This window comes from Lutra lutra, chromosome 1, assembly GCF_902655055.1.
Source record: "Lutra lutra chromosome 1, mLutLut1.2, whole genome shotgun sequence".
Classification (NCBI taxonomy): Eukaryota; Metazoa; Chordata; class Mammalia; order Carnivora; family Mustelidae; genus Lutra; species Lutra lutra.
Genome location: NC_062278.1, coordinates 218,041,257 through 218,065,890, shown reverse-complemented (window position 1 = coordinate 218,065,890; position 24,634 = coordinate 218,041,257). Strand labels below are relative to the sequence as shown.

At 59.9% G+C, this 24,634-nt stretch overlaps 1 protein-coding gene across 2 annotated transcripts in view; it reads left to right on the top strand.

Moving 5' to 3' along the window:
• Positions 1-5,056: 5,056 nt before the first annotated feature.
• Positions 5,057-24,634, top strand: part of FBN3 (fibrillin 3) — a 53,556-nt gene continuing 33,978 nt past the window's right edge. The window contains exons 1-29 of one of the 2 annotated variants that reach the window (XM_047704745.1): positions 5,074-5,202; positions 5,331-5,413; positions 5,931-6,029; positions 6,242-6,337; positions 6,580-6,675; positions 8,181-8,378; positions 8,484-8,609; positions 8,743-8,868; positions 11,737-11,889; positions 11,999-12,181; positions 12,496-12,633; positions 12,879-12,998; positions 13,099-13,224; positions 14,300-14,422; positions 14,539-14,814; positions 15,091-15,144; positions 16,560-16,685; positions 16,772-16,897; positions 17,893-18,012; positions 18,153-18,290; positions 18,433-18,483; positions 18,741-18,866; positions 20,452-20,676; positions 20,857-20,982; positions 21,303-21,431; positions 22,483-22,608; positions 23,454-23,579; positions 23,692-23,814; positions 23,960-24,085. In XM_047704745.1, coding sequence (XP_047560701.1) covers positions 5,096-5,202; positions 5,331-5,413; positions 5,931-6,029; positions 6,242-6,337; positions 6,580-6,675; positions 8,181-8,378; positions 8,484-8,609; positions 8,743-8,868; positions 11,737-11,889; positions 11,999-12,181; positions 12,496-12,633; positions 12,879-12,998; positions 13,099-13,224; positions 14,300-14,422; positions 14,539-14,814; positions 15,091-15,144; positions 16,560-16,685; positions 16,772-16,897; positions 17,893-18,012; positions 18,153-18,290; positions 18,433-18,483; positions 18,741-18,866; positions 20,452-20,676; positions 20,857-20,982; positions 21,303-21,431; positions 22,483-22,608; positions 23,454-23,579; positions 23,692-23,814; positions 23,960-24,085 — 3,772 coding nt within the window. In that variant the 5' untranslated portion in view covers positions 5,074-5,095. Of the gene's footprint in view, positions 5,203-5,330; positions 5,414-5,930; positions 6,030-6,241; positions 6,338-6,579; positions 6,676-8,180; positions 8,379-8,483; positions 8,610-8,742; positions 8,869-11,736; positions 11,890-11,998; positions 12,182-12,489; positions 12,634-12,878; positions 12,999-13,098; positions 13,225-14,299; positions 14,423-14,538; positions 14,815-15,090; positions 15,145-16,559; positions 16,686-16,771; positions 16,898-17,892; positions 18,013-18,152; positions 18,291-18,432; positions 18,484-18,740; positions 18,867-20,451; positions 20,677-20,856; positions 20,983-21,302; positions 21,432-22,482; positions 22,609-23,453; positions 23,580-23,691; positions 23,815-23,959; positions 24,086-24,634 lie in introns of both variants that reach the window. The other variant, XM_047704754.1, reaches the window with a different exon arrangement.

Below are 24,634 nucleotides of genomic sequence, written 5' to 3'. Positions count from 1 at the left end.
TGGGGGCGGGAGGGGCACACGTGGGAAGAAAGAGTGGAGCTGGAATGACTCAGACATTCCATCATGACCTCCACAGGGGACAGCAGTGTGGGGTGCTCAGGGTAACAGGGACAGGTGACAATTAGTAGGAGCTGGGAGTGAAGGATAGACAGCGTGACAGCAACAGGTGACAATGAGGACACAGCATGACAGCAACAGGTGGCAAAGAGGAGACAGGCTGACAGCGACAGATGACATTGTAATAGAAGAGCTCCCCACCCCGGGACTGGTGTACTGTTGGTGGGGAGGCTGGAATCCGGTGGTAAAGGACAATGAGACAGTGTGTGAACATGACGGGCGGCAGTGGAGAAGCAGTACAGCGATGAGAGATGACAACGTTAAGACAGTTTCTGATGGTGACGGACAGAAGGAAGATGTCGGAAGGTGTGACGGGAACAGGGCTGATGACAAGTTAGGAGCAGCACAGCCTACAGGACCTTTGCCATCGACTTGGTCATCAGGTGACTCAAGGGACCTTTCCTTGGGTCTGGGAAATGCACCCCTCATGAGACAGATCCCACAACAGGACTTCTAGACATCCATTTTCCTGGCCCCCTCACAGCAAGGTGGGGATATGCCCCCCTGCGTCCCTCCAGCCAGGCACCCCCCCTTCCCCCCATACTTGACAGATGCTGGCATTGGAAGAGGTGGGAACACCCCGGACCCCGTTTTGCTGAGGGTGGCACTGATTTCAGATGTCTGGGACCATTAAGCTTCATCTGAAACCCAAGGAGTAGAGAAGGATGGAAGGTGTCTTTGTGGGACCAGATCTGTGGGCAACTGGGGGGTCACCCTGCTGACTGCTTTTCTCCTTTGTGGAGGGATCTGTGTGCAACCAAGAGCCTTTTCTGTGGAGGGTGATTTCTGTCGCTTGCAGTTTAAAAACTCTGGCACTCTGGGGGCCAGTACAACCATTAACAGGTGACAAAGTCACAGCAACAAGGGGAAGGCGTAAAGATGGCAACACAAATGTGACAGGCAGCAGAGTAACCAGAGAACAGCAAGGTGTTCCGTTGATGGGTGACAATGAGTGGGTGACAGCAGTGAGTGACAGGTGACCTTGTATAGGGACTTGGGGATGTGGCACTAGTGAAAGGGAGACTGTGACATGCTCTGCCCTTAACGATAGTCTCTGGGTGGCACTGGGATGCTGGGGGGAGTGTAAGTGAGAACCTAAATGCCCATCAGGACGGTGTGATGTGACAGAGTGACAGCATAGGTCACAGAAAGATCCAGGTGGGGGTGCCACTGGAAAGCAGGACGGTGTGGCGGGGGAGGCAGCACAATGACCAGGTACACTTGCTCTACGCTGTCATTGAGAACTTCTGTTCAACTCCCCACCTCCTCCGGCTCACCAAACCCTATGGATTCCTTGTCCTCTGCTTCCAGAGAGCAGATGGGGAGAATTCTAGAACCGAAACACTGATCTACCAGGCTTCCTGGGCTCCTCCCCAGCTTCTGCACAAGTGTTACGGCTGCTTCTGGGGCCCGGGGTGCCTATCCCTGTGCCCACGTGAGACACACCTGTTAGGTGAAGCATAGACCAGGGTGGGCCCCGGCAAAGGAGCCTGGGAAGGGGTGACAGAAGTGTCCCCAGAAGCTGGCTCATCCATGACAGCCCCTGGGTCCTCCCACACTAGAGTCCCACCTATCACTGCTTTCTGGTTGATCCTGGGGTTCCTTCCCTGGCTTACCCTCCCCGGGGAACACCAATCCAGCTGCTCCCAGACCAGACCCCGTTCTAACCCCCACAGTGCAGCTTCTAGAGCGATTCTCCTTCCTGGGATCCCCCCGCCATGTAAGGGGAGCCTCCTGAGGGCTCCTGGCATCTGCTTACCTGGCCAGACTCCCTCTTCCCCTTTCTCCCTTTCTCTGCTCCCGCAAAGCTCTAGCCTCATTCGATTCCTGCATTTTCCACACCCTATTGTCTCCGGGCCTTTGTCTGAGCTGTTTCCTCTGTTTGTCCTTCCCTTCCTGTCTCTGATCTGCTCCTTTCTACTGAACCGTCAAGACTCCCATCCCCAAAGAGAATGCTCCTTTCCTCTGCTCCTCCAGCCCAGGAGTGTCCGAGTCCAGGTCTGTCTCCTGACACCTACACTGGGCGATTATGAGCCTCTCCCTCGTAGGGTTTTTAGTTATTCAATGAGATAATGTGTATGACACCCTCAGCACCAAGCCGGGCATATAAGCATGGAATAAATATTAGCTCAAATTATTTTTACTATTTATTTATTACATTCCTGAAGTGCTGTGATCAGCACAATTAGCTTTGGGAATTCAATAGGATAAACCAACAATTTGGGAGTGGGGCGCCCAGGGGAGGGGCTTTTAGAACCGGGTTTTGCCGGGAGCATAGGAGTTTGCTGAGTGGAATAACTAAGTTTCAGGTTCAATGAACAGCTCAAACTTGATCGCCACCCTGAATGGTGGTGTCTGTTCTCAAAGGTAATGAAGTGGCGGGTGAAATCCAGAAATTTTCACTCAGCGTGTCCAGTACAAACTGGCAGCTACAATTCTGGCCCGTGAGAAAAACTGGGGTTCAGAAAGTCTAGACCTTTTGGATTCTTAAACTCTTCATTTTGAGAATCAGATGAAAAATGTGGACTTTCTCCCCAGGAAAGGCATCTTTGCCCCATGTTTCGAGTACATTCTTAGGGGCCTCGGATCTTACTCTGTGAAGAACCCGGGCTCCAGGAGCCGCCAGGTGAGTTCCCAGCGTCACTCCTGGAATTCTCTCGGCCCGAGGGAGGTGGCTTGAGAGGACGGAGGAGGACCTCCTAGGTGAGTCCCGGGACCTCCCGGCCCTGGCTTTCTTCCCGGCCACCCCCAAATTGGAGTCCCACCTCAGGGCTACCTCCAGATCAATTCCTACCCGAAAACGCGGTCCACGCAGCCCATCCGCTCCCTCCGCCAAGCGCCCTGAGCACCCCCATCCAGCGGCTCAGCCCCGGCCACAGCTCTGGGGCCCCCACCCGTTTCTCCAGCCCCTCCGAGCCTCACCCGCAGCCCCGGGCCCTCCCCCGGCTCCAGCCCCTCCCACAGTCCGGATCGGAGCCCCCGGCCCCCGCCCCGGGAGCTTCGAGGTGCAAACTCGCCCTCCCCCGACTCCTCCCGCCCCCAACTCCCCCCGGAGCGGCGGCTCCGGGCTGCGATCGCGGCGGGGTCGGCCTCTCGGTTCGCGTTCCCGCCCCCGGCGCCCCGCGCGGCGCGAGCCACCCCTCGAGCGCAGAGCCTCGCGTCGGCTCGCCGTGCCGGCCTCCACGCGCGCCGGCTCGCAGGTCGGGGGAGCGCGGGGCCCGCGGCGGGGCGCGAGCGGGGACGGTGGGGCCGGGGAGGCCGGGGCGAGGGAGGGGGAGGGGATTCCTTTGTTCGCTGCGGCAGCCCCGGGCCCACCCGCTCCGCTCCCCGCGCCGGGCGGGGGCGCCCCACCCGCAGGTGAGGGCGGAGCCGAGCGTGGTCGCAGCCCGGGGGGGCCTCGGTCCTCAGGCTCCGCCGGGTGGAGAGCGTGGCCCGCGGGCCCCTCCTCGTCCGCGGAGCCCGGGACCGCTCGCTTCCCGCCCGCGCCGCGCGCGCCGTCCCGGCTCATTCATTCGAACACCTCCCGGGCGCGGGGCGCGGAGGCGGGGCGGCGGTGGGGGTTGCTCGGTCAGGCCGGGCCAAGGGCCCCAGAGCCTGGGGGAGGCGGGGAGGGAGGCTGCGCGGGCCCTGAGACTGCCTGGAGAAGGCGTCCTCGGGGCGCAAACTGGCTTTGAATGGCTTGGAAGCAGGAAGGGGGTGTCCCTCCCCAGCCAGGTCGGCTCTTCTCTGCCTCTTCTCCAAAGCTGACAAGGGTCTCTTCTTTCCTCAAGGACCTTGGGACTAGGTCAGGCTCTCTCTGCCCAAGGCCCAGAGAGGGGCATCCAGCTGCCCAATGGCACACTGCATAGTCCTTGCCCATTCCCTACCGAGGCCCAGTTCTTCTCCCTGGTCTGGAAAGGAGGGCCTGAAAGGGCTCCCCAGAAGGCCATTTATTCTACCATCTGTCCCTCCAAATATTCAGCTTTCTTCCTCCTACCCTCAGCTGGTCATCTCCTAACCAGGAGTGGTCCTGTCCTCATGCCCTCCCTCCCATCCTTCAGGTCCTGGAGAGAACAAGCCACCTCCTGGGAGGGGGTGGGACACCCCCCCTCCACCTCTTCCCCTCCCTCCCTTCTGCCTAGGCTTCAGCACTCACTCACAGCCAGCCCCTCACTAACTGCGATGGCCTTCGTTTGCTTAACCACAAAGTGGGCACAAAAGCTATTCCTGCCCTGCTGGGTGGAGGGAGTGCCCTACCGAGAAGGTACACCTGCCACCTATCTCCTCACCCATCCCGTCCCCCTCCACCCTGCCAGCCAGGTTTCTGGGAGTCTCCTCAATTCCTCCTGCCTTCTTTGGAACCAGTCTCCACCTCCTGGTGACTCACCTCCTCATTTTCCCTGGAATTCTGTCCTCTCCTCTCTCATCTGGACCCCTGCCCCGGCCTCCTCGACAGCATGCTTCCTCCCAGGTTCCTGCGAGCCTTTCCACACTCCAAACACCCGTTCTACTGTGTTCCTCTACTTCAAGCCCTTTAAGGGCTCTCCATCACCCTGGATCTACAGGTAGAAGAAGCTCCACGACACTGTGGGCTCCTGCGACACCAGCCTGCCTGTCCCTCTCTCCCTCTGCTCTCACTGCGCACTTGGCCCCAGCACCTTTCTCTTGGCTAACTCCATCTCTGAGACATCACAGCTCCTCCAAGAAGCCTGCCCTGATTGCTCCCCTGCTTCTGGGTCAGGGCTGGATGACTCCCTGGCTCTAGTAGCTCCCCCATGGCCCCCCCACCCCCACCCCCCATTTCCTGTAGTCCTGCAGTGATCCCAGCGCTCCTGGTTCTGCGTAGTCTGTGTCCAAGGGCTTTTGCTGGGGTTGACTCTGTTTCCTCTCGGCAGCCTCTAAGGGACGACACATCATGGTTCTGAAGGGGCTGGCAAGGAGAGGGGCTGGTGCTTTCACCATGGCCTGGGGCCCCCTGGCTCTATTCCTGCTGGCCTGGATGGCCCTGTTGTGCTTGGTGGGAGTCCAGGGCCGCTGGGACAAGGCCTTGGAGTCTTCAGGTCTTGGACACGTGCCGAGGAGAAGCGGCCCAGGCATCTTGCAGGGGTGCGTGGTTCCGGGCATCCTGAGAGGGTGTGGGCTGGGCTGGGTTGTCCCGTTGTGTTAGGGGGAGCAAGGCCCAGGGAACATCCCACAGGGCGGGGGCTCACCAGCTGTGCCACGCTCTCCTGAAGGCCCAATGTGTGCGGCTCCCGTTTCCATGCCTACTGCTGCCCCGGCTGGAGGACATTGCCAGGCTCGAACCAGTGTGTTGTTCGTGAGTACCACTGCCATCTGGAGGGGGGCGGTGCTCGGGCTGGGACGCTGGGGCAGCTCTCTGACCTGCTGGCAAGCCCAACCCCACTTCCAAGTGGACTTGGCCAGGGGTGTCAGGCTGAACCATGGGATTGGCCCTTGCCTGTCCTCAGGCTCCCAGGCTACCTGCCATGTTCCTGTCCTTTGCCTTACTACCTCCCTGTCTCTCTGCCTGCCTGTCTCCGCTCTCATTCTCTGTCTCTCCCCCATCTCTGTCTCTGTCTCTCTGTCAGTCTGTACCTGCCACCTCGGGATTCTAGAATCTGACTCCACTCCCAGGAGAGCCCTCCGGCCCAACACCACAGTCACCAACCCAGCATGTCCGGTTTCTGTCCTCACCGCTCAGCACTTCTGGCCCAAAGAGGCCAGCTCCCGATGGCTCCAGCAGACACCCAGAACCTTGCCTGGGCACCGATGGGGTGTGGAGGGCACAGGAGTCAGGTCCTGGTCCTGACCGTCATCTGCTGTGCCCCTTCCAGCTGTCTGTAGGCATGCCTGCGGCGAGGGCTTCTGCTCCCGACCCAGCCTGTGTGCCTGTGCTGATGGGAAGCTGGCCCCCAGCTGCGGGGTGACCCGAGGTGAGCGGGGGAGAGGGGAAATGGCCCCCAGGGGACCTGAGGAGAAGGGTAGAAGCTTCCAGATGCCACTGGGGCAGGGGGGTGGTGCACAGGTTGGTTTTGCCGCAGGACTGAGAGGACCAGAGCTGGGCCAGGCAAGCCTAGTGCTGTGGCTGTTCACGAGCCTCGTGGGGCTTGTCGCTTTACTGTGTGTCCCTCCTCCCCGTCCTTAGGGTCAGGGTGCAGCGTGAGCTGCATGAACGGGGGCGGCTGCCGAGGGCAGTCCTGCCTCTGCCAGCAGGGCTACACCGGCACTGTGTGTGGGCAGCGTGAGTATCCCCCAGGAGCACCTGGGCCTGGGATCCCGGTGGGCGGTCTCTGATGTCACCTGCCCACCGCCCATGGGTCCTTTTTCTGTGACCAGGGTTTGGAGGGAGGTGCTCACCGTCACAGTCTTATTATTGGGTCTGGGCCCAATGGTGGGGACTCCTGGGTGAAAATGGGCTTTTCTGGGCCCCAGCTCCCTCTGCTGCTAGAGGACATCAGGCTACTGTCGTCTCTTCTTCCGCAGCTGTCTGTGACCATGGTTGCCACAACGGGGGTCGTTGCATCGGACCTAACCACTGCGCCTGTGTGTATGGCTTCATGGGGCCTCACTGTGAGAGAGGTACCAAACTGGGCATGGAGGGAGGGGCTTGGGTGGATGGAGGGGGGCTTCCTGGCAGCCTCTGAGAGGTAGCCAGGCCCCGGGAAGCTCCAGCTGGCCTCCTTTGTGTTGTCTGTGATGCTGTGAAGGGCAGAGAAACTGTTTGCTCCGGAGAAGGATGTCAAGGAGGGCTTCCTGGAGGAAGTGATAAGTCAGAGTTCATGAGAGGAGACAGCCCCCTTTTACTGCAAACCACCCCCCACTGTCATAATCCTTGGTCATCAGTCAGTGTACTGCCATGGCTGAGGTGGGCGGGATCACCTGTGGGGGCCTTTGGACAAACTCAGACGATGGAAGCAATGGTGTTTTGTGGAAAGTTGGTGCTGGGGAAGGTGGGAACAGCTGGATGCCCATCCCGGGCTGCCCCATGCGTGGACCCGAAGCTAAGCGGGGTGGTTGAGGTTTTTGCGGAAGATCCGGGAGGGCGACTCAGGGTGTAGAGAACTCATGGAGTCCATGGGAAGCTGGGAAGGACAAAGCCAACAAGAGCTGGCAGCGTGGGACATGCCTAGGCGAGGAGGCTGGTGGGGTCTCGGCTGTGAGGGCGGTCAGACCGCCCCATGCGGAGCCCAAACCCGGGGATGTGGGCAGGGCCCGGGACTGACCCCGGCGTTGGGAGGTGCTCCTGGGAGAGGACACACATCGGTGGCTGAAGCCCGGGTGGAAAGGGTGTAGCCATGAGTCAGAAGCCGGGGCTGGGAGGGTTACCTCAGCACGAGGGGTGGGGTGCTTTTAGAAACTGGAATTTGGGCTGACTGAGGGGGAGGGAGAATCAGTGGGGAGGGCGAGAGAGGGGAGGCCCAAGTGGGTGGTAGATGGTGAGGGCCCCCAGAGAGGCCAGAGCGAGGGGGAGTCCTGAGTTCTGGGTGAATTAGGTGAGATTTTAGAATTGTTTTGGCTTCGGGGAGTCAGGACCATTGTGGATTTCTGTACAGCTCCTCCTCCCCCTGGGTCTAGGGGGCTGGCTTTGGCTTCTCCTTCTGGGAGGGGCTTCCCTTGGTCCATTGCCAGCCCCTTGATTGGAACCATCTGGAGGTTGGGGCCAGGAAGCCACATCTGAGCCCATGTCCCGAGGCCGGGGCAATGATGAGACCCCTCTGGCTGGGTTCAGGGTCCAGGGGTGTAGTGTTGTGAGCCCAGAGCCTTGGGGCAGATGCTGGGTTCCTCCTTGGGTCTGGGAGATTTGGCAGGGCAAGATACAATCTCGTGGATGAGACAGGCTCTCCTGCTGGGTATCTGTGGTCTCTGCCCAGGCCAGAAGGGAGTTGAGGGGGTGGGGGAGTGGTCACATTCTCTCGATGTGCCCTGGGATTTGCGAGTTTGGAGGTCCTGGCCTCCTTTTTGGAGGTTGGTTGGAGAAGGCTTTGGAGAGGAGGGGATTTGAAGGGTGAATGGCTGCAGGGATGGAGAGGCTCTGGGGTGCGAGGCAGCTGGAGGCCAGCTCCCCAAATCCATCCATCTCGCAGACTACCGCACGGGCCCCTGCTTCGGTCAGGTGGGCCCCGAGGGCTGCCAGTACCGGCTTGCAGGTCTCGTGTGCACCAAGGCGCTCTGCTGTGCTACCGTGGGCCGTGCCTGGGGCATCCCCTGTGAGCTCTGCCCTGCGCAGCCGCACCCCTGCCGCCGGGGCTTCATCCCCAATATCCGCACAGGGGCCTGCCAAGGTAAGCGAGTCCGTGAGGACGGACAAAGGGGTGGGCAGCTGGAGCTGAGTGGGAGCCCTCGAGGCCTTGCCTCTTCCCTCCGATGGGCCCCTCATTCCCTTGCAGATGTGGATGAGTGCCAGGCTGTCCCTGGTCTGTGCCAGGGCGGCAGCTGCCTCAACACTGTGGGCTCCTTTGAGTGCCGCTGCCCACCGGGACACCGACTCAGCGAGAACAGTGCCAAGTGTGAAGGTGGGCCATGGGGAGGGCGATGGGAGGAGGGTGAGTAGTAACCTCCCCTATGCTCAGGCTCCCTGGCAAGGAGTAGGAGAGGGGCGGGAGGGCTGCTGGTAGACCCTCTTCTGACGGGCATCCGTCTACACAGATGTAGATGAGTGTCTCAGCGTGCCAGGCCTCTGCTCTGGGGGTGACTGCACCAACACCGGTGGGAGCTTCGTGTGCACCTGTCCCCGTGGGTTTGCCAGCAGCCTGGACGGCTCCCGTTGCCTGGGTGAGCGGGGGCCTGAGGGGTCTGGAGGGACAGAGTGCAGAGAGGAGAGGGGTCCTTTGCTCATCCGTCCTTGCAACCCTCTGGCCTGGGGGCTCCTCCAGCCCTCGGTTTCCATACTCTCTGGCATTCTGGCGCCCTACCCATCAGCCTTTGTGCTCTCCGGACCCCAGTCTGGCCCTCCATCTCTATGCATACTATAGCTCTCTGGTCCACTGTCTTGATCTCTTGGGCCCACCAGCCCACTGCCCCTCACTTCTGTCCTTGCTACGCCCACCTCCCCTTGGCCCCGCCCTCAGCCGCTTGGTCCCTTTGTGGCTCTGACTCTAGGGCACTCCTGCCTCCCATCCTCCTTCCTCCTGCCCTCCTGACCCTCCAGCCTCCCACCCTCCTGACCCTCCAACCTCCCTCCATCTCTGTGTCCTTCTGCCCATTGGTTTTTCTGGCTCCCTACCTATATTACTCTTTTCACTCCCAGACACTTTTTTTTTTTTAAAGATTCATTTATTTGAGAGAGAGCACATGCTACCCCGGGCTGGGGGGCATCCCAGAGAGGGAGAGAAGCAGACTCCCTGCTGAGTGTGAGTCCAAGGGGGGGCTCCATCTCACAACCTTGAGATCATGACCTGAGCTGAAATCAAGAGTCTGACACTTAACTGACTGAGCCACCCAGGGGCCCCTCCCAGACACTTCCTATCTTCCCCCACACCCTCTGTTTGACATAGGGAAACTGAGGCCCAGAGAGGGGAGGTTTGCTTGAGCGAACTCAGTAAGTTTAGAACAGATACATGCCTGTACCCATGTCCTACCCCGACACTCCCCAACTAGCCAGGATGAGGTCCTCTGTGCCATGCCTCCCCCTGGATTCTCACCCTCCTGTATTCCCCCACACCCCGCCCCAGTGGCAGGGGACCCTGGGCTCTCACTACCTGCCCTGCTGTTTGGATGAACTCATCAGTCGACTTTAGCCATTGTCAGTGGCTAATGGGCCAAGCCAGGATTATGGACCCTTGTGGCGGGGGATGGGCAGAGTTTAGAGAGGAGGGAAGGGGCTTGGCTGTTCCCCAGCATCACCAGGGCCCCTGGCTGGGCCTCCACCAGGCAGGGCTGGGAACATTGTGTTTGGAGTTCTGCCCGTGTGCTATGGCCAACGTTAGACCTTCTATTCCTCCCCCCTTGGGGGCCGTCATCTCCAGCATGGAAGATACCCCTGGGCAAGTTCCCTGGAATAAGGGGTCCTCTCCCAGCTACTGAACAGTGGAGCTTAGACTTGAACCAAGGTCAGGCTGCCTCTGAACATGGGCTTGGGATTCAGTCTTGGGTTCCAACCGCTACCTGAGCTGCTCACAAGCTCTGTGACCTCGGGCAAGTGTCTTAACCTCTCTGTGCCCCAACTTCCTCATCTGTCAGGGATCACGGCAGTACCTACCTCTTAAGTACAATTTCGGAATGATTTGCCAGGGGGGCTGGATAGAGTTGACACTCAACACACATTCACAAAGACAAAAAAACAGTGCTGCTGGGGCACTCAGTGGGGCCTTGATCACAGCGGGTGCTTTAGAAGCTAAAGCAGCATCATTTTTGTTAAAATTCTTATGTTCTGGCTCTGTCTCCCCTACTTGAGACGTAGCTGCTTGGTCAGGTCCCCTGGGGTTCTGGTATCTGATTTCCTGTCCCCTCTCCCTCTTCAGTAGCTGTGTGACCTTGAGTGAATCTGTTGACCTCCCCCAGCCTGGGCAGGCCTTGTCCCATGGGGGGGGGGGGCTCCCCTCCCCTGTCAAAGGGCCTGGGATGGTGCTGGGAGTGCAAAGCCCCAACTCCTCCATGTGCACGTGGGGGTCCCCATGGGTTGGGGCAGGGGAGGCAGAAAGGTTTGCGTGTTGGCGCGCCCGTGTGGCTCTGTTGGTTGAGCGTCCTACTCTTGATTTCTACTTGAGTGGTGGCCTCAGGGTCTTGAGATCAAACCCTGAGTGGGCTCCAGGCTGAGTGTGTAGCCTACTTGGGATTCTCCCTCTCCCTCGGCCCCTCACCCTGCTTGTGCACGCGCTGGTGTGTACGCTCTCACTCTCGCTCTCTCTCTCTCTCAAAAAAAAGAAACGTTCGTGTGTTTCCTCAGCCTGGGGCAGGGCAAGGCATGGGGCTGCTGTCAGGGGCCCTCCCAGCTGGTGGAAGAGGTTTCACTGTGGGCCACTGGCCAAGATTTGTGCATTTTTAAGCTAAAAATACACTCTTTGAGCCTGAGAAATCTGATCACGGCATAAGTGTTAGACTCCAGAGCAGAATGGGATGGGGAAGGGTGTCCGTGGTTCTCCAGTCCAGGGAGCCTTTGCCTCAGTCCCCCTGAGGCTGCAGTCGTCAATCCAGCAGTCTGCGCCTGGGCGCCTCCTCAAATTCATAGCCTCTCAGGTTTCCCCAAATGCCCAGGGCTATCAGGTGGGGGCACATAGCCACAGATCCCGGTGTCCTCGATGGAGCATCCGGCCTGACCTCCCGCCAGGGCAGCCCCCCAAACCCAGGGGTCTTTCTCAGTGTGGTTGAATGCCCGGGGTGACAGGGAGCTTATTACCAATGCCTGCTGTAGGTGTTGGAAGGCTTTTGGTTGGAATGAGCCCAAATCCATCTCCCGGGATAATTTGGAAATCTTCGTAATAAGGTTCTCATTCAGTGAGAATCAGCCCTGTGCCAGATATGGGTGCTTCACTTTTTTATCTGGGCAACACTGTTCCAAGGGGAGGTGAATGCTCTGAGCACCCCTGTTCAGGGATGGGGAAACCGAGGCACAGAGCTGCAAGGAGTCCTGTCCTGCTGGCTGTGTTGGAGCTGGGGTTTGAACCCAGGACTGGTGACCGATCCTTCCCATCCCCATCACAGACCACCGGGCTGGCACCTGCTTCTCCACGCTGATTGGAGGCCGCTGTGCTGGAGACCTTGCTGGCCATTACACTCAGAGGCAGTGCTGCTGTGACAGGGGCAGGTGCTGGGCAGCTGGCCCAGCCCCTGAGCCGTGTCCTCTGCAGGGCTCTGGTGAGTGGCCTGGGGTTGCCCCTGCCCTCCTCTGCCCCCAGACCTCCCTGCAGAGGAGGGGCCCTGGGGCATGACAGAGGGCCTGACCCTAAACCCTGCTTCTTTGCAGATGAGTTCCAGCGACTGTGTGTGCAGGGGCTCCCACTGCTGCCCTCCTACCCTGGCCCCTTCCCGGGTCTCCCTGGCTTTGGGTCCAATGGTGTGGGTCCTGGCCTTGGGCGGGGTCGCCACAGCCCCCATGGCTCCAGTGGGCGTGGTGTTCCCAGCCTGGACCTTGGCAATGCCCACATTGGTAAGCCTGGGACTTGGGAAGAGGGATCCAAGACCTGGGGGGAGTGGGTACAGGCTTCAGAGGGTGGGTCAGCGCTTTGGGGGTTCGGGGTCCTGACCTGGGCAGTAGAGGTGAAAGTACTGACAGTGATCTGGGGGTGGGCCTAGAGGTGGGATCTGGGTCTCAAAGTCAGGGTCTAGGCCTTGTGTGAGGGTCTGAAGTTAGGGCACCACGCCAGGCCGATATGGGCAGTGTTCCAACCTCAGAGTGGGCGTCCCAACGCAGAGGCAAGCCCTCAACTCAGGTGCACCTGTTGTTCTCTCCCTCAGGAACAGCCACCTTGAACCGGACCATTGACATCTGCCGACACTTCACCAATCTCTGTCTCAACGGCCGCTGCCTGCCCACCCCTTCTAGCTACCGCTGCGAGTGTAACGCGGGCTACACGCAGGACGTTCGAGGGGAGTGCATCGGTGAGTTCCGGCTGGGTGGGCGGGGCCGCGCCTGGCGGTGGGCGGGGCCGCGCCTGGCGGTGGGCGGGGCCGCGCCTGGCGGTGGGCGGGGCCGCGCCTGGCGGTGGGCGGGGCCGCGCCTGGCGGTGGGCGGGGCCGCGCCTGGCGGTGGGCGGGGCCGCGCCTGGCGGTGGGCGGGGCCGCGCCTGGCGGTGGGCGGGGCCGCGCCTGGCGGTGGGCGGGGGCTCAGGGTCGCCTTCCCGCAGACGTGGACGAATGCGCCAGCAACCCCTGCCACCACGGAGACTGCAGCAACACCCCGGGCTCCTACCACTGCCGGTGCCACGAAGGCTTCCAGGCGACGCCCGCCAAGCAGGCGTGCGTGGGTATGGCTGTCCACCGGAGAGCGGGGACGCTGGGTCTGCTGGGCGCAGATCTGCGGCCTGAGTCCGGGTCTCACCGCCTGCCGCCTTCCCCCCACCGCAGACGTGGACGAGTGCCTGGTGGGCAGCAGCCTCTGCCGCCACGGCCGCTGCGTCAACACCGACGGCAGCTTCCGGTGTGTCTGCAATGCCGGCTTCGAGCTCGGCCCAGGAGGCAAGAACTGTGTGGGTGAGTTGGGGATGGGCGGGCGGGCGGGTAGGGGGCCTAGGGGCCCCGGTGGCTCCCGTGAGGGCCACTTGCGCGTCTCCCCTGCCGCATCACCCACGTCCCTCCCGGAGATGAAGCCTGTGCTCCCCCTTCGGAACCCAGACAACCTGCCTGAGATACCGTCTTGCGCTTTGCTGCCTCCACTCGCCCTTCATTGCCCCCCTCCCGAGTTCATGCCATGAATCCCAGCAAGGGCTGTCCGACCCGGGACCGAAGCGCGTCTTCCGACCTGCTGGGTGGCAGCGAGTCTGGCTGAGAGTCTGGGATCAGGACCTTGGTGGTGGTGGGGGGGAGGGTGTGCCTGGGTCAGGCTCCCGGTCTTACAGAGGGCAGCGTTGTGTCGGCGCCTCGCCTCTGTTGGTTGCCAAGTGACGTGCCTGTGTGTGGGTGGAGGGGCACATCTTGCTTCTTCACTCCTCAGCTGATGGACATCGAGGCTGTTTCCACTTTTCACAATTACAGAGAATACTGCGGTGGACATCCACGCACAAATTTTCGTGACATCTTTCGTTCATATCTTTTCCTTTTCTGGTGCAGTCTTTTTGTGCAAAACTGATGCTTTGATATTTGTTCCTGCACCTACCTCTTCCTTTCAACTAAACCATGTTCTTGTCAGCTGTTTTCCCCTTTTCTTTGTTTTAAATTGAGGTGAGATCAATGTTGTCATTTAGAAGTGAACATTTCAGTGGCATTTAGTACATGCCCAGAGCCGTACGACCGCCCCCTCATTTATTTAACTCTGAACAAATATTTATGGAGCACCTACCTGGGCCAGGAGGGAGATGCAGACTGAGGAGGCAGCCCTGTCGTGCCCCAGGGGAGCTTGCATTCCAGCAGACAGACTGACGTCCAGGCAGACAGAATCATAGACAATCCACGGGGTGCCCAATCGGGCCCCCAGCTTCTCTGGGTGGGGTCCTGGGAGCTCAGCCCTCGCTCTGCTGCACCACCTAGAAGTGAGTGGGAGGTGCTGGTCTGCAGGCAGGGCTAGCCCAGCGAGGGGCCGGGGTCGGATTCAGCCTCTGGGTGTCCCTAGATCACAACGAGTGTGCCGCCACCACCACATGCACCAACGGAGTGTGCATCAATGAGGATGGCAGCTTCACGTGTCTCTGCAAATCCGGCTTCCTGCTGGCACCCAGCGGCCACTCCTGCGTGGGTGAGGCCAGGGGATGGGTAGGATGGGATAGGATGGAAGTGACGGTGATGGGCGGGGAGGGGAGAGATTGGGGGAGGACGTGATGCAGAGCCCCCGTGCCTCCCCCACCCCCACAGACATTGATGAGTGCCAGACTCCGGGCATCTGCGTGAACGGCCACTGCACCAACACTGAGGGCTCCTTTCGCTGCCACTGCCTGGGGGGACTGGCCGTGGGCGCGGATGGCCGCGTGTGCGTGGACACGCATGTGCGCAGCACCTGCTATGGAACCCTGGAGCAGGGCTCCTGTGCCCGCCCCTTCCCGGGTGCGGTCACCAAATCTGAGTGCTGCTGTGCTAGCCCAGACCACGGATTTGGGGAGCCCTGCCAGCCGTGTCCTGAGAAGAACTCTGGTGAGTGTCCTGCTGCCTAACCCTACCTGCCTTTTTCATCCCTGTACACCTTCCAGTTCATCACCCTGGGGGTGGGAAGGGACAGAGGTCTTGCATGGGTTTGTGGGGGAGGACATCTCTCTGCCGGTGACTCTCCCCGAGTAGAGACCGCAGAAAATCACTCTCTCCGTGAGGGGAGGCATCTTGGTCCCAGACTCTTGTGCGACACATCCTTGGGAGTGACTGCGGCTCAGCACTGACCACTGGTCCCTCTTCTCCCTGTCCCTGCCACTCCAGCCGAGTTCCAGGTTCTGTGCCACAGCGGTCTGGGAATCACCACTGATGGTAGAGGTGTGTGGCAGCGGGTGTTGGGAGAGGGCTGGGGGGGCACCATGTCAGTTTGCTGTGTCTGTTCTAGCCAAGTACCACAGGCTGGGGGCTTCAGCAACAGAAACATATTCTCCCGAAGCTCTGGAGGGCCAAAATCTGAGATCAAGGTATAGGCTGCATCGGTTCCTTCTAAGGCTGTGAAGAAGGAGCCCTTCCTTGCTTCTCTTCCAGTTTCTGGTGGTCAATGACAATCTCTGGTGTTCCTTGCCTTGTAGAAGTATCCCCCCATTTTCAGCCTCCATCTTTACGTGGGGCTCTCCCTGCATGTGTGTCTGTGCAAATTTCTCCCTTTTGTAAGTAGACAATCATCATATTGGCATGGATTGGGAATCTACCCTCATGACCTTGTTTTAATAGGATTACCTCTGTAGAGACCTGCTCTCCATGTGAGGCCAGGTGCTGAGGTCCTGGGGGTTTAGGACTTTAATGTATGAATTTGGGGAGGACACGATTCAACTCACAGAGCTGGGGATGGTGGATGTATAAAGTCATGCTTTCTCCCACGCCTCCTTTCCCTCCTGATCTGTGTTTTCTGGCCCACTCACTCTGCAGCCTCTGTGATTCTTTTGGTTGCCCCCACAACCGGACAGTCCCTACCCTAGAATCCCTGGCTGATCTCCTGTGGTCGGCAGGTCTCACCCCAAAGTGCCTGATCTGTAGAGTTGAAACTTGCAAGCAAAGGAAATTCCCCATTTGTGTGTCTCTATGTTAGTTGGCCGAACACACACACACACACACACGCAGAAACAAAAGGATTTAGGATACAGTTGATTTCTCACTGACTGCTAGGCCATCAGGGGAGGACAGATGTCTGGACCACCACGCCCTCATCCAGTGAAAGGCATAGGTCTGGAGCCAGATGCCTGGGTTCAAATCCTGACCCTGCTGTTGACAGATTGAGTAATGGGGGGAAGTTACTTACCCTCTCTGCTTCGGTTTCCTTGACTGCAAAGTGGGGATAGTAATAGACCTGTTTCAGGGATGTCATGAGGGTCCGGTGAGTTAATATGCACAAAATAATACACACTCTGTAATGTCAGCAATTACGATTGCTTTAATTTTTTATCATGTTGCTGCTGTACAAGTTTTTGTTCCATGGGTTCCAAACTGAGGACGATCCTCCCTCCCTGCCCCCACCCCCCACGGCTGCACAGGTACATTTGGCAAGGTCTGGAGAAATATCAGGAAGGGTACTGTTGGCATGGGATGGGTAGAGGCCAAAGCATTCTCCAATGCACAGAACGGACCCCACAGCAGAGAATGGCCCCAAAGGTCCACAGTGTCGGGAAACCGCGGGTTTAGAGGGAAACGGGGTGGGGGAGGCTTCTGGAGATTCCCGCGAGCCCGGCAGCTGCTCCGCCCTCTTCCTGCCGCAGACATCAACGAGTGCGCCCTGGACCCTGACATCTGCGCCCACGGCGCGTGTGAGAACCTGCGGGGCAGCTACCGCTGCGTGTGCGGCCCGGGCTACGAGGCGGGCGCCGCCGGCAAGGAGTGCGTGGGTGAGCGTGCCCAGCCGATCACGGGCAGGTGCGTGGGCCGCCCCCGCTGCACCCCCTCACCCCACTCTCCCACCCCGACCCCGCAGACGTGGACGAGTGCGCTCGCAACAGCCTCCTGTGTGACAACGGCTGGTGCCGGAACAGCCCCGGCAGCTACAGCTGCTCCTGCCCCCGGGGCTTCAGCTTTAGACGCGACACGGAGACCTGCGAAGGTATCGGGTCCCAGCGCGCTACCCGGGGCGCGTGCGCACACACGGGCGTGCACACGGACGCCTGAGTGTGGTGTGTACACACAGACACATGCTGGAAGATGCATATCTACTCATTCACGCACACTTAGGGGCAAATAGTCCCACTTGGTCTCACACAGTTATACACACGCATGGATGTCGTGCACTCGAACGCTCAGACCCACGTTCACACACCCACTTACTCTCACACTTGACTCACTTGTACTCGCAGCCACACACAGTCAGTCGCACGCTTATGCATGCATCCAGACCTTCACACGTTCACATGTGTGCGCGTAAAACTAGGCACTCGTACTGGTACTGACTCAGAACACATATATACCCCCATATTCACACTCATAGACATGCCCACCCAGTCACGCACATTCTCAAAGAAATGTGTGTGCCCACATTCTCACGCTTTCACATTAGGCTCACGCTTAGATGTGTGTTCACACACCTGTGCCCTTGTGCACGCACACACATGTATACACACACACGTGTCCAACCATGCACACATTTTGCACCAAGGTCCTCGTTGCCCAGCATGTCCCCCGTGTGTCCGTCCTCAGACCACGTTCTGTTCAGCCCTTGCAGCTGCCTGCTTCCCAGCCACATCCTGGCTTGGTCCTCTCTGGGCTTTCCTCCTGCCTCTCCCTCTCCTCTTGTGTGCTGTGACCCCCTTGAGGGTCACTGAGCCCCATTGTGTCTGTCCCTCCCCATCAGTCACGTGTGCATGCTCATAAGACCCTGCGTGTCATCGTGCCTGCATGGGTGTCCCGCACAGCTCAGCGCGAGCACTCATGTGGATATCTGCGTGTTCCATCCCTGGGCATCCTGCCTGCGTGCACACGCTGTGTCTGGTCAGGTGCACGTGCATGGACGTGCATGTGGTGGCCATTGGGGAGGAGGGGGCCCTGGTCAGCTGGGGCTCCCCCTCCAACAGCTCAGGACCCAGTGGGGGGCTGTCCTTGCAGACATCAACGAGTGCCTGTCCAACCCGTGTGTCAATGGTGCGTGCCGGAACCTGGCCGGTTCCTATGCCTGCGAATGCGCCCCTGGCAGCCGGCTGGGGCCCTCCGGCACCCTGTGCCTAGGTGAGAAGGCCCCGAGTCCCATGGAGTAGCAGGGACCCTGCTACCCAGCCCTGCATCCCATCCCAGGGGAGGGTGGGTCTCTGTGGGTCAGCGTGCAGGTGTGGGCTGGCAGGTGAACGGGGTCACCGCCTGCTCTGCAGACATCACCAGGGGCACCTGCTGGCTCAAGGTCCAGGAGGGCCGCTGTGAAGCGAACCTGCGTGGAGCCTCCCTGCGGTCTGAGTGCTGTGCCACCCTTGGTGCTGCCTGGGGGAGCCCCTGCGAACGCTGTGAGCCTGGTAATGCCCTAGGAGCCCCCCGCGTGAGCTCTGGGGGACCACCCAGGCATGGCCACTGCGGTTTCCTGGGTGCCCGTTCGGAGAACGGGGCTCTTGATGGAGAGAGTGACTCCTGTGCCCACTCTGGTTCTCTCAACCACAGACCCTGCCTGTGCCCATGGCTTTGCCCGTACAGCGGGGCTCACCTGTGAAGGTAACTCCCAGCCCTTCCGTAGTTCACTGCCCCCCCACCCCGGGCAAGCGACCCGCCAACAGGTGCAGGTCATAGGGGATGCCTGGGGTCCTGAAGTCTTGAGATCGAGACAGAATTTTCCCCTCCTCGGTACCCAGGTCTGCCCCTGAGGTTCCCCATTCCCCGAGGCTGGCCCTGTTCCTTTCTACCTCTCAAGGGACAACCTGGCTGTCCCAAGTCCCAGGGGCCAGCCCTCCTCCTGTTCTGTCCCCGCCCAGATATAAATGAGTGCGAGGTCTTCCCCGGGGTCTGTCCCAACGGGCACTGCCTCAACACTGCTGGCTCCTTCCGCTGCGAGTGCCCCTACGGCTTGACGCTGGATGCCACGGGCTGGCTGTGCGTGGGTGAGTCCATGCGGGGCCACCTGCCCTCCCTCCACTGTCCCTACCCTGTGCTTGGAGACCCCTCCTGGGGTCAGAAGGGATTTGTGGAGACCTCCAGGACCCTCTGCTCCCTGCTCATTTCTTGCTGACATGTCTCAAGAGAAGGTCTTGTGTGTTTTGGGGGCTCACCCTTTCGCTTTGCTGCACTTTAACAAGGCCCGCGGCACCTGCTAAGGTCTTGTGACGTAGCGTGCAAATTTATTCATTCTTTCTCGTCACCAAAGAATTTTGATTCAGGGTGGGTCTGCTCACCAGGCACCCTTAGTGTGTCCGGAATCTCCCTTAGCATCCAGGGCTCCAACATTCCTTCTGAATGGCTCCCCCTCAGGCACAGAGATCGGAGCTGTTTTCCCCCCGGCTGAGGGTTTCTTGGCCAACATCTTGAGGTGGACATTTTTTGGCCAAAAACACATCCCAGGCAGCAGACAGGCTCTCTCCCTGCTGTCGGTTTCCTACTGCCATTGGTTAGGAGCCTTCTCGTAGATGGCTTCTCAAATTTGCTTGCCTTCTGAGCTGAGTTTTAGGCAGGCAGAGGGTCTCCCACCGGCTCCAAAATGTAACCAAGGAAAGGAAATAACTGAGTAAAGAGGAAAAAGCCACTGCATTTCAGGCCCTGTGGGCTGAGTTCAGGACCAGGTGAACGGGGAGGCTGCGACTCGGGCCCCGTCTGCTCGGATGTGACTGTTAGCCCCGGACCCGGGCACTGGGTATAGGGGAGGATCCCTGTGCATGTCACAGGGTTCCCAGAAGTTCTCAAGGTTCTAGAACAGGGTCTCAACTTCAAATCGACCTGCCTAAAATGTGTGTTCCTTTTGTAAAGAGAGAGAAATTGTCCCAGACCAGGGGTCAGCAAACTTTTTTCTGGAAAGGGCCAGGGGTGACTATTTTGGTATCGTGGGCCACACAGTCTCTGCCGCAGCCGCTGAGCTCTGTTGCATCACGCAAAAGCAGCCCCCAGCAATGCGGAAGCAAAGCGATGTGGCTGTGTGTCAATAAAACTTTATTTATAAAAACAGGTGGCTGACCTAGGGATGAAGTTAGTGGCCCCTGGCTTAGTCCCTTGTGTCTGGTCTCCAGGGAGGCTTATCTGCTGTCAGGTTGGGAGGGAGTCTTCCAGACCAAGCACACGCTCTGGGGCCAGATGGCCTGGTATGAACGCGGCTCTGCCTTTTGCTCACTGTGTGGCCTCAGGGAGGCCCCCTAACCCCTCTGTGCCTCAGTTTTCTTGCTTGTAAAATGGCCATGACAATAATAGGTTCATTTTGATGCTATTTTGAAGATTATGTGGGTTGGGGAGCTTAGGACAGCATCCAGCACATAGCAAGCCCCTTAGCAGGACAAGTTATTACCATTATGATGTCCCTGTTGGATGACACCATTAGGACAGTGTTACCGCCAGAGGAAGTCACTCCCCTTGCACGTTTCCTACTGGGGAGAGTGTGTCAGACAGACTCTGCAGAGGGGACCAACCGCATGGCCCATGTGGTGGTAGGTGTGGTGTGGTGGCGGGGGAGGGGGGACCCGGTGACTGTCCCTCTCTGTGTAGACATGCGCCTGGAGCCATGTTTCCTACACTGGGAGGAGGACGAGTGTGCGGCCGCCCTGCCTGGCAAACACCGGATGGACGTCTGCTGCTGCTCCGTGGGGGCTGCCTGGGGGGCTGCGTGCGAGGCGTGCCCAGAGCCCGAGTCCCCAGCATTTGCCAGCCTGTGTCCCCGGGGCCCGGGCTTCGCCAGCTGGGACTTCCTGTCAGGCCAGCCCTTCTATAAAGGTGTGTGCAGCACCCGGAGCCCTGAGGGCAGGGAGAGGGCACAGCCCAGGCGTAGGCCTGGAGGTGGGAAGTGCGTTGTGGGGAGCACAGAGCGTCTGTGGGGAGAGCCCCTGCCGCAAAGCCTCTGGAGCAAACCCAGGGAAGTGTTTGACCGACCGCATGTTCTGCTCCCAACCGCAGATGTGAACGAGTGCAAGGTGTTCCCCAGCTTCTGCGTGCATGGCGCCTGCAGGAACACCGTGGGCAGCTTCCGGTGCTCCTGTGCGGGGGGCTTCGCCCTTGATGCTCAGGGAAGGAACTGCACAGGTATGGGCCCCCCTTGGCCTCCGTGGGGAACACCGGCCGGAATGGGGGCTTCAAAGCAGACGTGGAGTCGGGACCCCCTTCCGTGGGCACCTTTAGTCCTGCCTGCCCGCTGGCGGCGTGACCCAGGGCAGGTTGCTGGCCCCTCTGGCCCTTAGGGACCCCGACTGTGAAAGGAGGAGCTGACAGAGGGGACCTCCAGGGAGGAAACTCCCTGCAGTTGCCGGTGGGAGCACCTCCGGGCTCCATTCGGCAGCTCAGGCTCCCACTCAGCGCCCGGCATCTACAGATGTGGAGGCTGTCCCCTGCCCCTCTCTCTGCAGACATTGACGAGTGCCACATCTCCCCTGACCTCTGCGGCCGGGGCACCTGTGTCAACACCCCGGGCAGCTTTGAGTGCGAGTGTTTCCGTGGCTACGAGAGTGGCTTGGTGCTAGCAAAGAACTGCGTGGGTAGGTGACCACAGGGCTGTTGCACGGGGTGGCCCTGGGCAGGGCGATGCCCAATGGGTGTTGGGGCTGAGGGGAGGGGTGGTGGGTACGCTGCCAGATGGACGAGGGGGGAGGGGCAGGTGTGGGGAGAAGCCTCAACCCGTCCGAGACCCGGCGAATCTGGGTGCCACGCGGTGGCATCCTGAAGGCCGCCGGACCTCGGGTCTGTCATGCAGAATTAAGGCCTAGGGACCGAGGTCTGGATGAGTTCCCCCAGGGCAGGGGTCATGTGAGAAGAGGAGAAGGCCCCGGAGAGAGGAGCTCCTCTTTCCTTTTTTCCCTCCCTCATTCCCTCTCTCCCTTCCTCCTTTCCTTCCTTCCCTTTTTTATTTATTCCGTGAACATTCTATGTGCCTCTATTGAGAAGAACCACTAAGCGCTCAGTAGCAGGCAGTCCGTCTCTCAGAGTTCATGACCTGATGGGGAGACCGATGGTCCTCAAATGAATCCCCAGACACATGGAAAATGGCCACTGTGAGAAGCACCTGAGGGGGCCATGTGGTGGGGTGGGGTGGGGTCCCCAGGGCTGGCCCGTTCTGGGGGGCCTGAGGTTGTGGCTGAGAGAGTGGGACTAAATGTGGCGAAGAGGGGCTGGAAGATTGGCCTGAAGGGAGAACAGCAGGTGCCAAGGCCCTGGGGTCGGCCTGAGGGGTAGAAGGAGGAACACAAGACTGGAGCTTGAGGAGGGTGGTGCCACAGCCCGCTCCCCGCACTGATGCCTGGAGACCGTGTGCTACAGGGTGGCTTCTCAGGGTCTCCTTCAGTGACTCCAGGAATGTCAGCCTCATGGCCCTGACTCTTCTGCGGATTCCAGCTTCCATCTTGGGCTGACTTGCCCCTGCCCCTTTCAGCTTAAACTCTGCTCTGCTGGGTCACTTGAGCCCCAAGCCTCCAGGCTCTCCTGGGCAGGGCCAGGGTGTGAGTGTGTGTGTGGGGGGGCAGCTTCCATGAGCCCCGCCCCACCCTGCCCCGGTCCAGGTCTTCACAGCTGCTCTCCCTTCTGCATGCCCAGACGTGGACGAGTGTGTGCGGGACCCGCTGCTGTGCCGGGGCGGGAGCTGCGTCAACACGGACGGGAGCTTCATGTGTCTGTGCCCCCCCGGACACGCGCTGACGGCGCAGGGCCCCGCCTGTGAGGGTGAGCGTGCCCCCGGTGTGCGGGCGTCGGTGGGGTGAGTGTCGTAGTGGGAATGCATGTTTGTGCATGTCTGACGACGTACCCACGTGTGCACGTGTGAGTCCGTGTACATCAGTCAGTGTGAGTGGTTGCACATGTGAGATGGGAGAGCTTGTGTGTGTCCGTGTGGAGGTGTGAGATGGGAGAGCTTGTGTGTGTCCGTGTGGAGGTGTGAGATGGGAGAGCTTGTGTGTGTCCGTGTGGAGGTGTGTATTGGTGTCTACACAAGAGTGAGTGTGTGATTTGTGTTTATTTGTGGGTCTGCGTGAACTTGTGAGAAGTGTGTGTCTAAGTGTGGATATGTGTTTGCTCCTGGGTGAAGGTGTTTGCAGGTGAAGGGGTCCAAGGGTGTGTTTGTGTGGGGGTCTGAGCGTGCAGCTGGGTGTGCATTGACTCAAAGGCAGGTGTGGGTGACAGGTGTTTGTGAGACACCTGGGAGTTTGGGAGTGCACATGGTGTGAATGTGTGTGTGTCTGTGATTGTGTTTGCATGTGAGTGTGTGTGTGTGTGTGTGAGCGTCTGTGAACCAGCACGTGGGTGCAGATGTGCGTGTACAGAGGGCGAGTGTGTGCATATAGGGAGCATGTGTGAGCCTTGTGAGTGGGGAGAGGGATGTGAGTGTGTATTTCAGTGTGGGCGTGTGTTTGTTCAGGAAGAGTGTGTTCTGTGCGAGGGCGTTTGTGCGTGTGTGAGAGCACTGGTGCACACGAGTGTCCGAGTGTCTCAGGGGCCTGTAGATGGCAGAAGGGTCCATGTTGGCCATCCGCTCACACCTGGCCCCATGAGCAACGCGTTCTCCCCCACAGATGTTGACGAGTGTTCCCTGAGTGACGGCCTGTGTCCCCATGGCCACTGCGTCAACGTCATTGGGGCCTTCCAGTGCTCCTGCCACGCTGGCTTCCAGAGCACACCTGACGGCCAGGGCTGCTCGGGTGAGACCACGCCCACCTGCCAGACACCGGGTAGGGGGGTGGGCGGGGCAGGGTGTAGCCCGCCAGCCCCAAGCCTAGCCCCGCCCCTCCACCTCTGCCCTGCCTCCCGCAGACATAAACGAATGTCTCGCTGGGAATGGTGGCTGTGAGGCGCACTGCACCAACACGGAGGGCAGCTATCGCTGTGGCTGCAGACCGGGCTACTCACTGATGCCCGACGGGAAGACGTGCGCAGGTATGTGGGAGGGGGGATCCAACCAAGCCGTCCCAGGTGAAACCAGCCAGACCTGGGACAGGCCACTGACCCTGTGGCAGGGTCCCTTGGGTTTCCCCTCCATTCCTGCCCAACTACAGCCCAGCCGCCCTCCCTGCTCCCCCAGACGTGGATGAGTGTGCGGAGACCCCGGACATCTGCGATGGGGGCCAGTGCACCAATGTGCCTGGGGGCCACCTCTGCCTGTGCTATGAAGGATTCGTGGCGACACTGGACGCGAGGACATGCGTTGGTGAGGAGCTGGGCCTGGGGGTGCAGAAGACCGCGTCTGAATGCACGTACCAGGTCTTCCGGGAAGCACACAGCCGAGGCAGACGTCGGGCCCCTTTCCTGTCACGTGCGGGCAAGGGGGATGGGCCAGAGCCTGTGGGATCTGATTCAGAGCAGCAGAGCCCCAAATCCTGTGCTCTGAGCATGTCCACCAACCCCTCCCCAGGTACCTGATACACGCACAGCTTCACACCCCACTTCCCGGGCTGCATTTTAAGATCACTGCACACTGAGGCGTCTTAGGTGTAACAGTGAGCAAGATGGGAAGGACACTCAGAACTGCTCCCTGAGCCCAGCTTGGGGACCCCGGGCTGCTCAGACCGTGGTCATTGTCCTGTCCTGGCTGCCGGGCTCTGGGGAACAGGTGTCTGCCCTGTCAGGGCAGGGCTGGGGCCAGAGTGGGAACGTTCCAGGAAGGAAGAGTGTAACTCCCTCCCCAGGAGACGAGTCCGGCCGGGTGCAGCTGGGGGTTCTGATTGCAGGAGTCTTAGGGAGCACTTCTGCGCCTCGG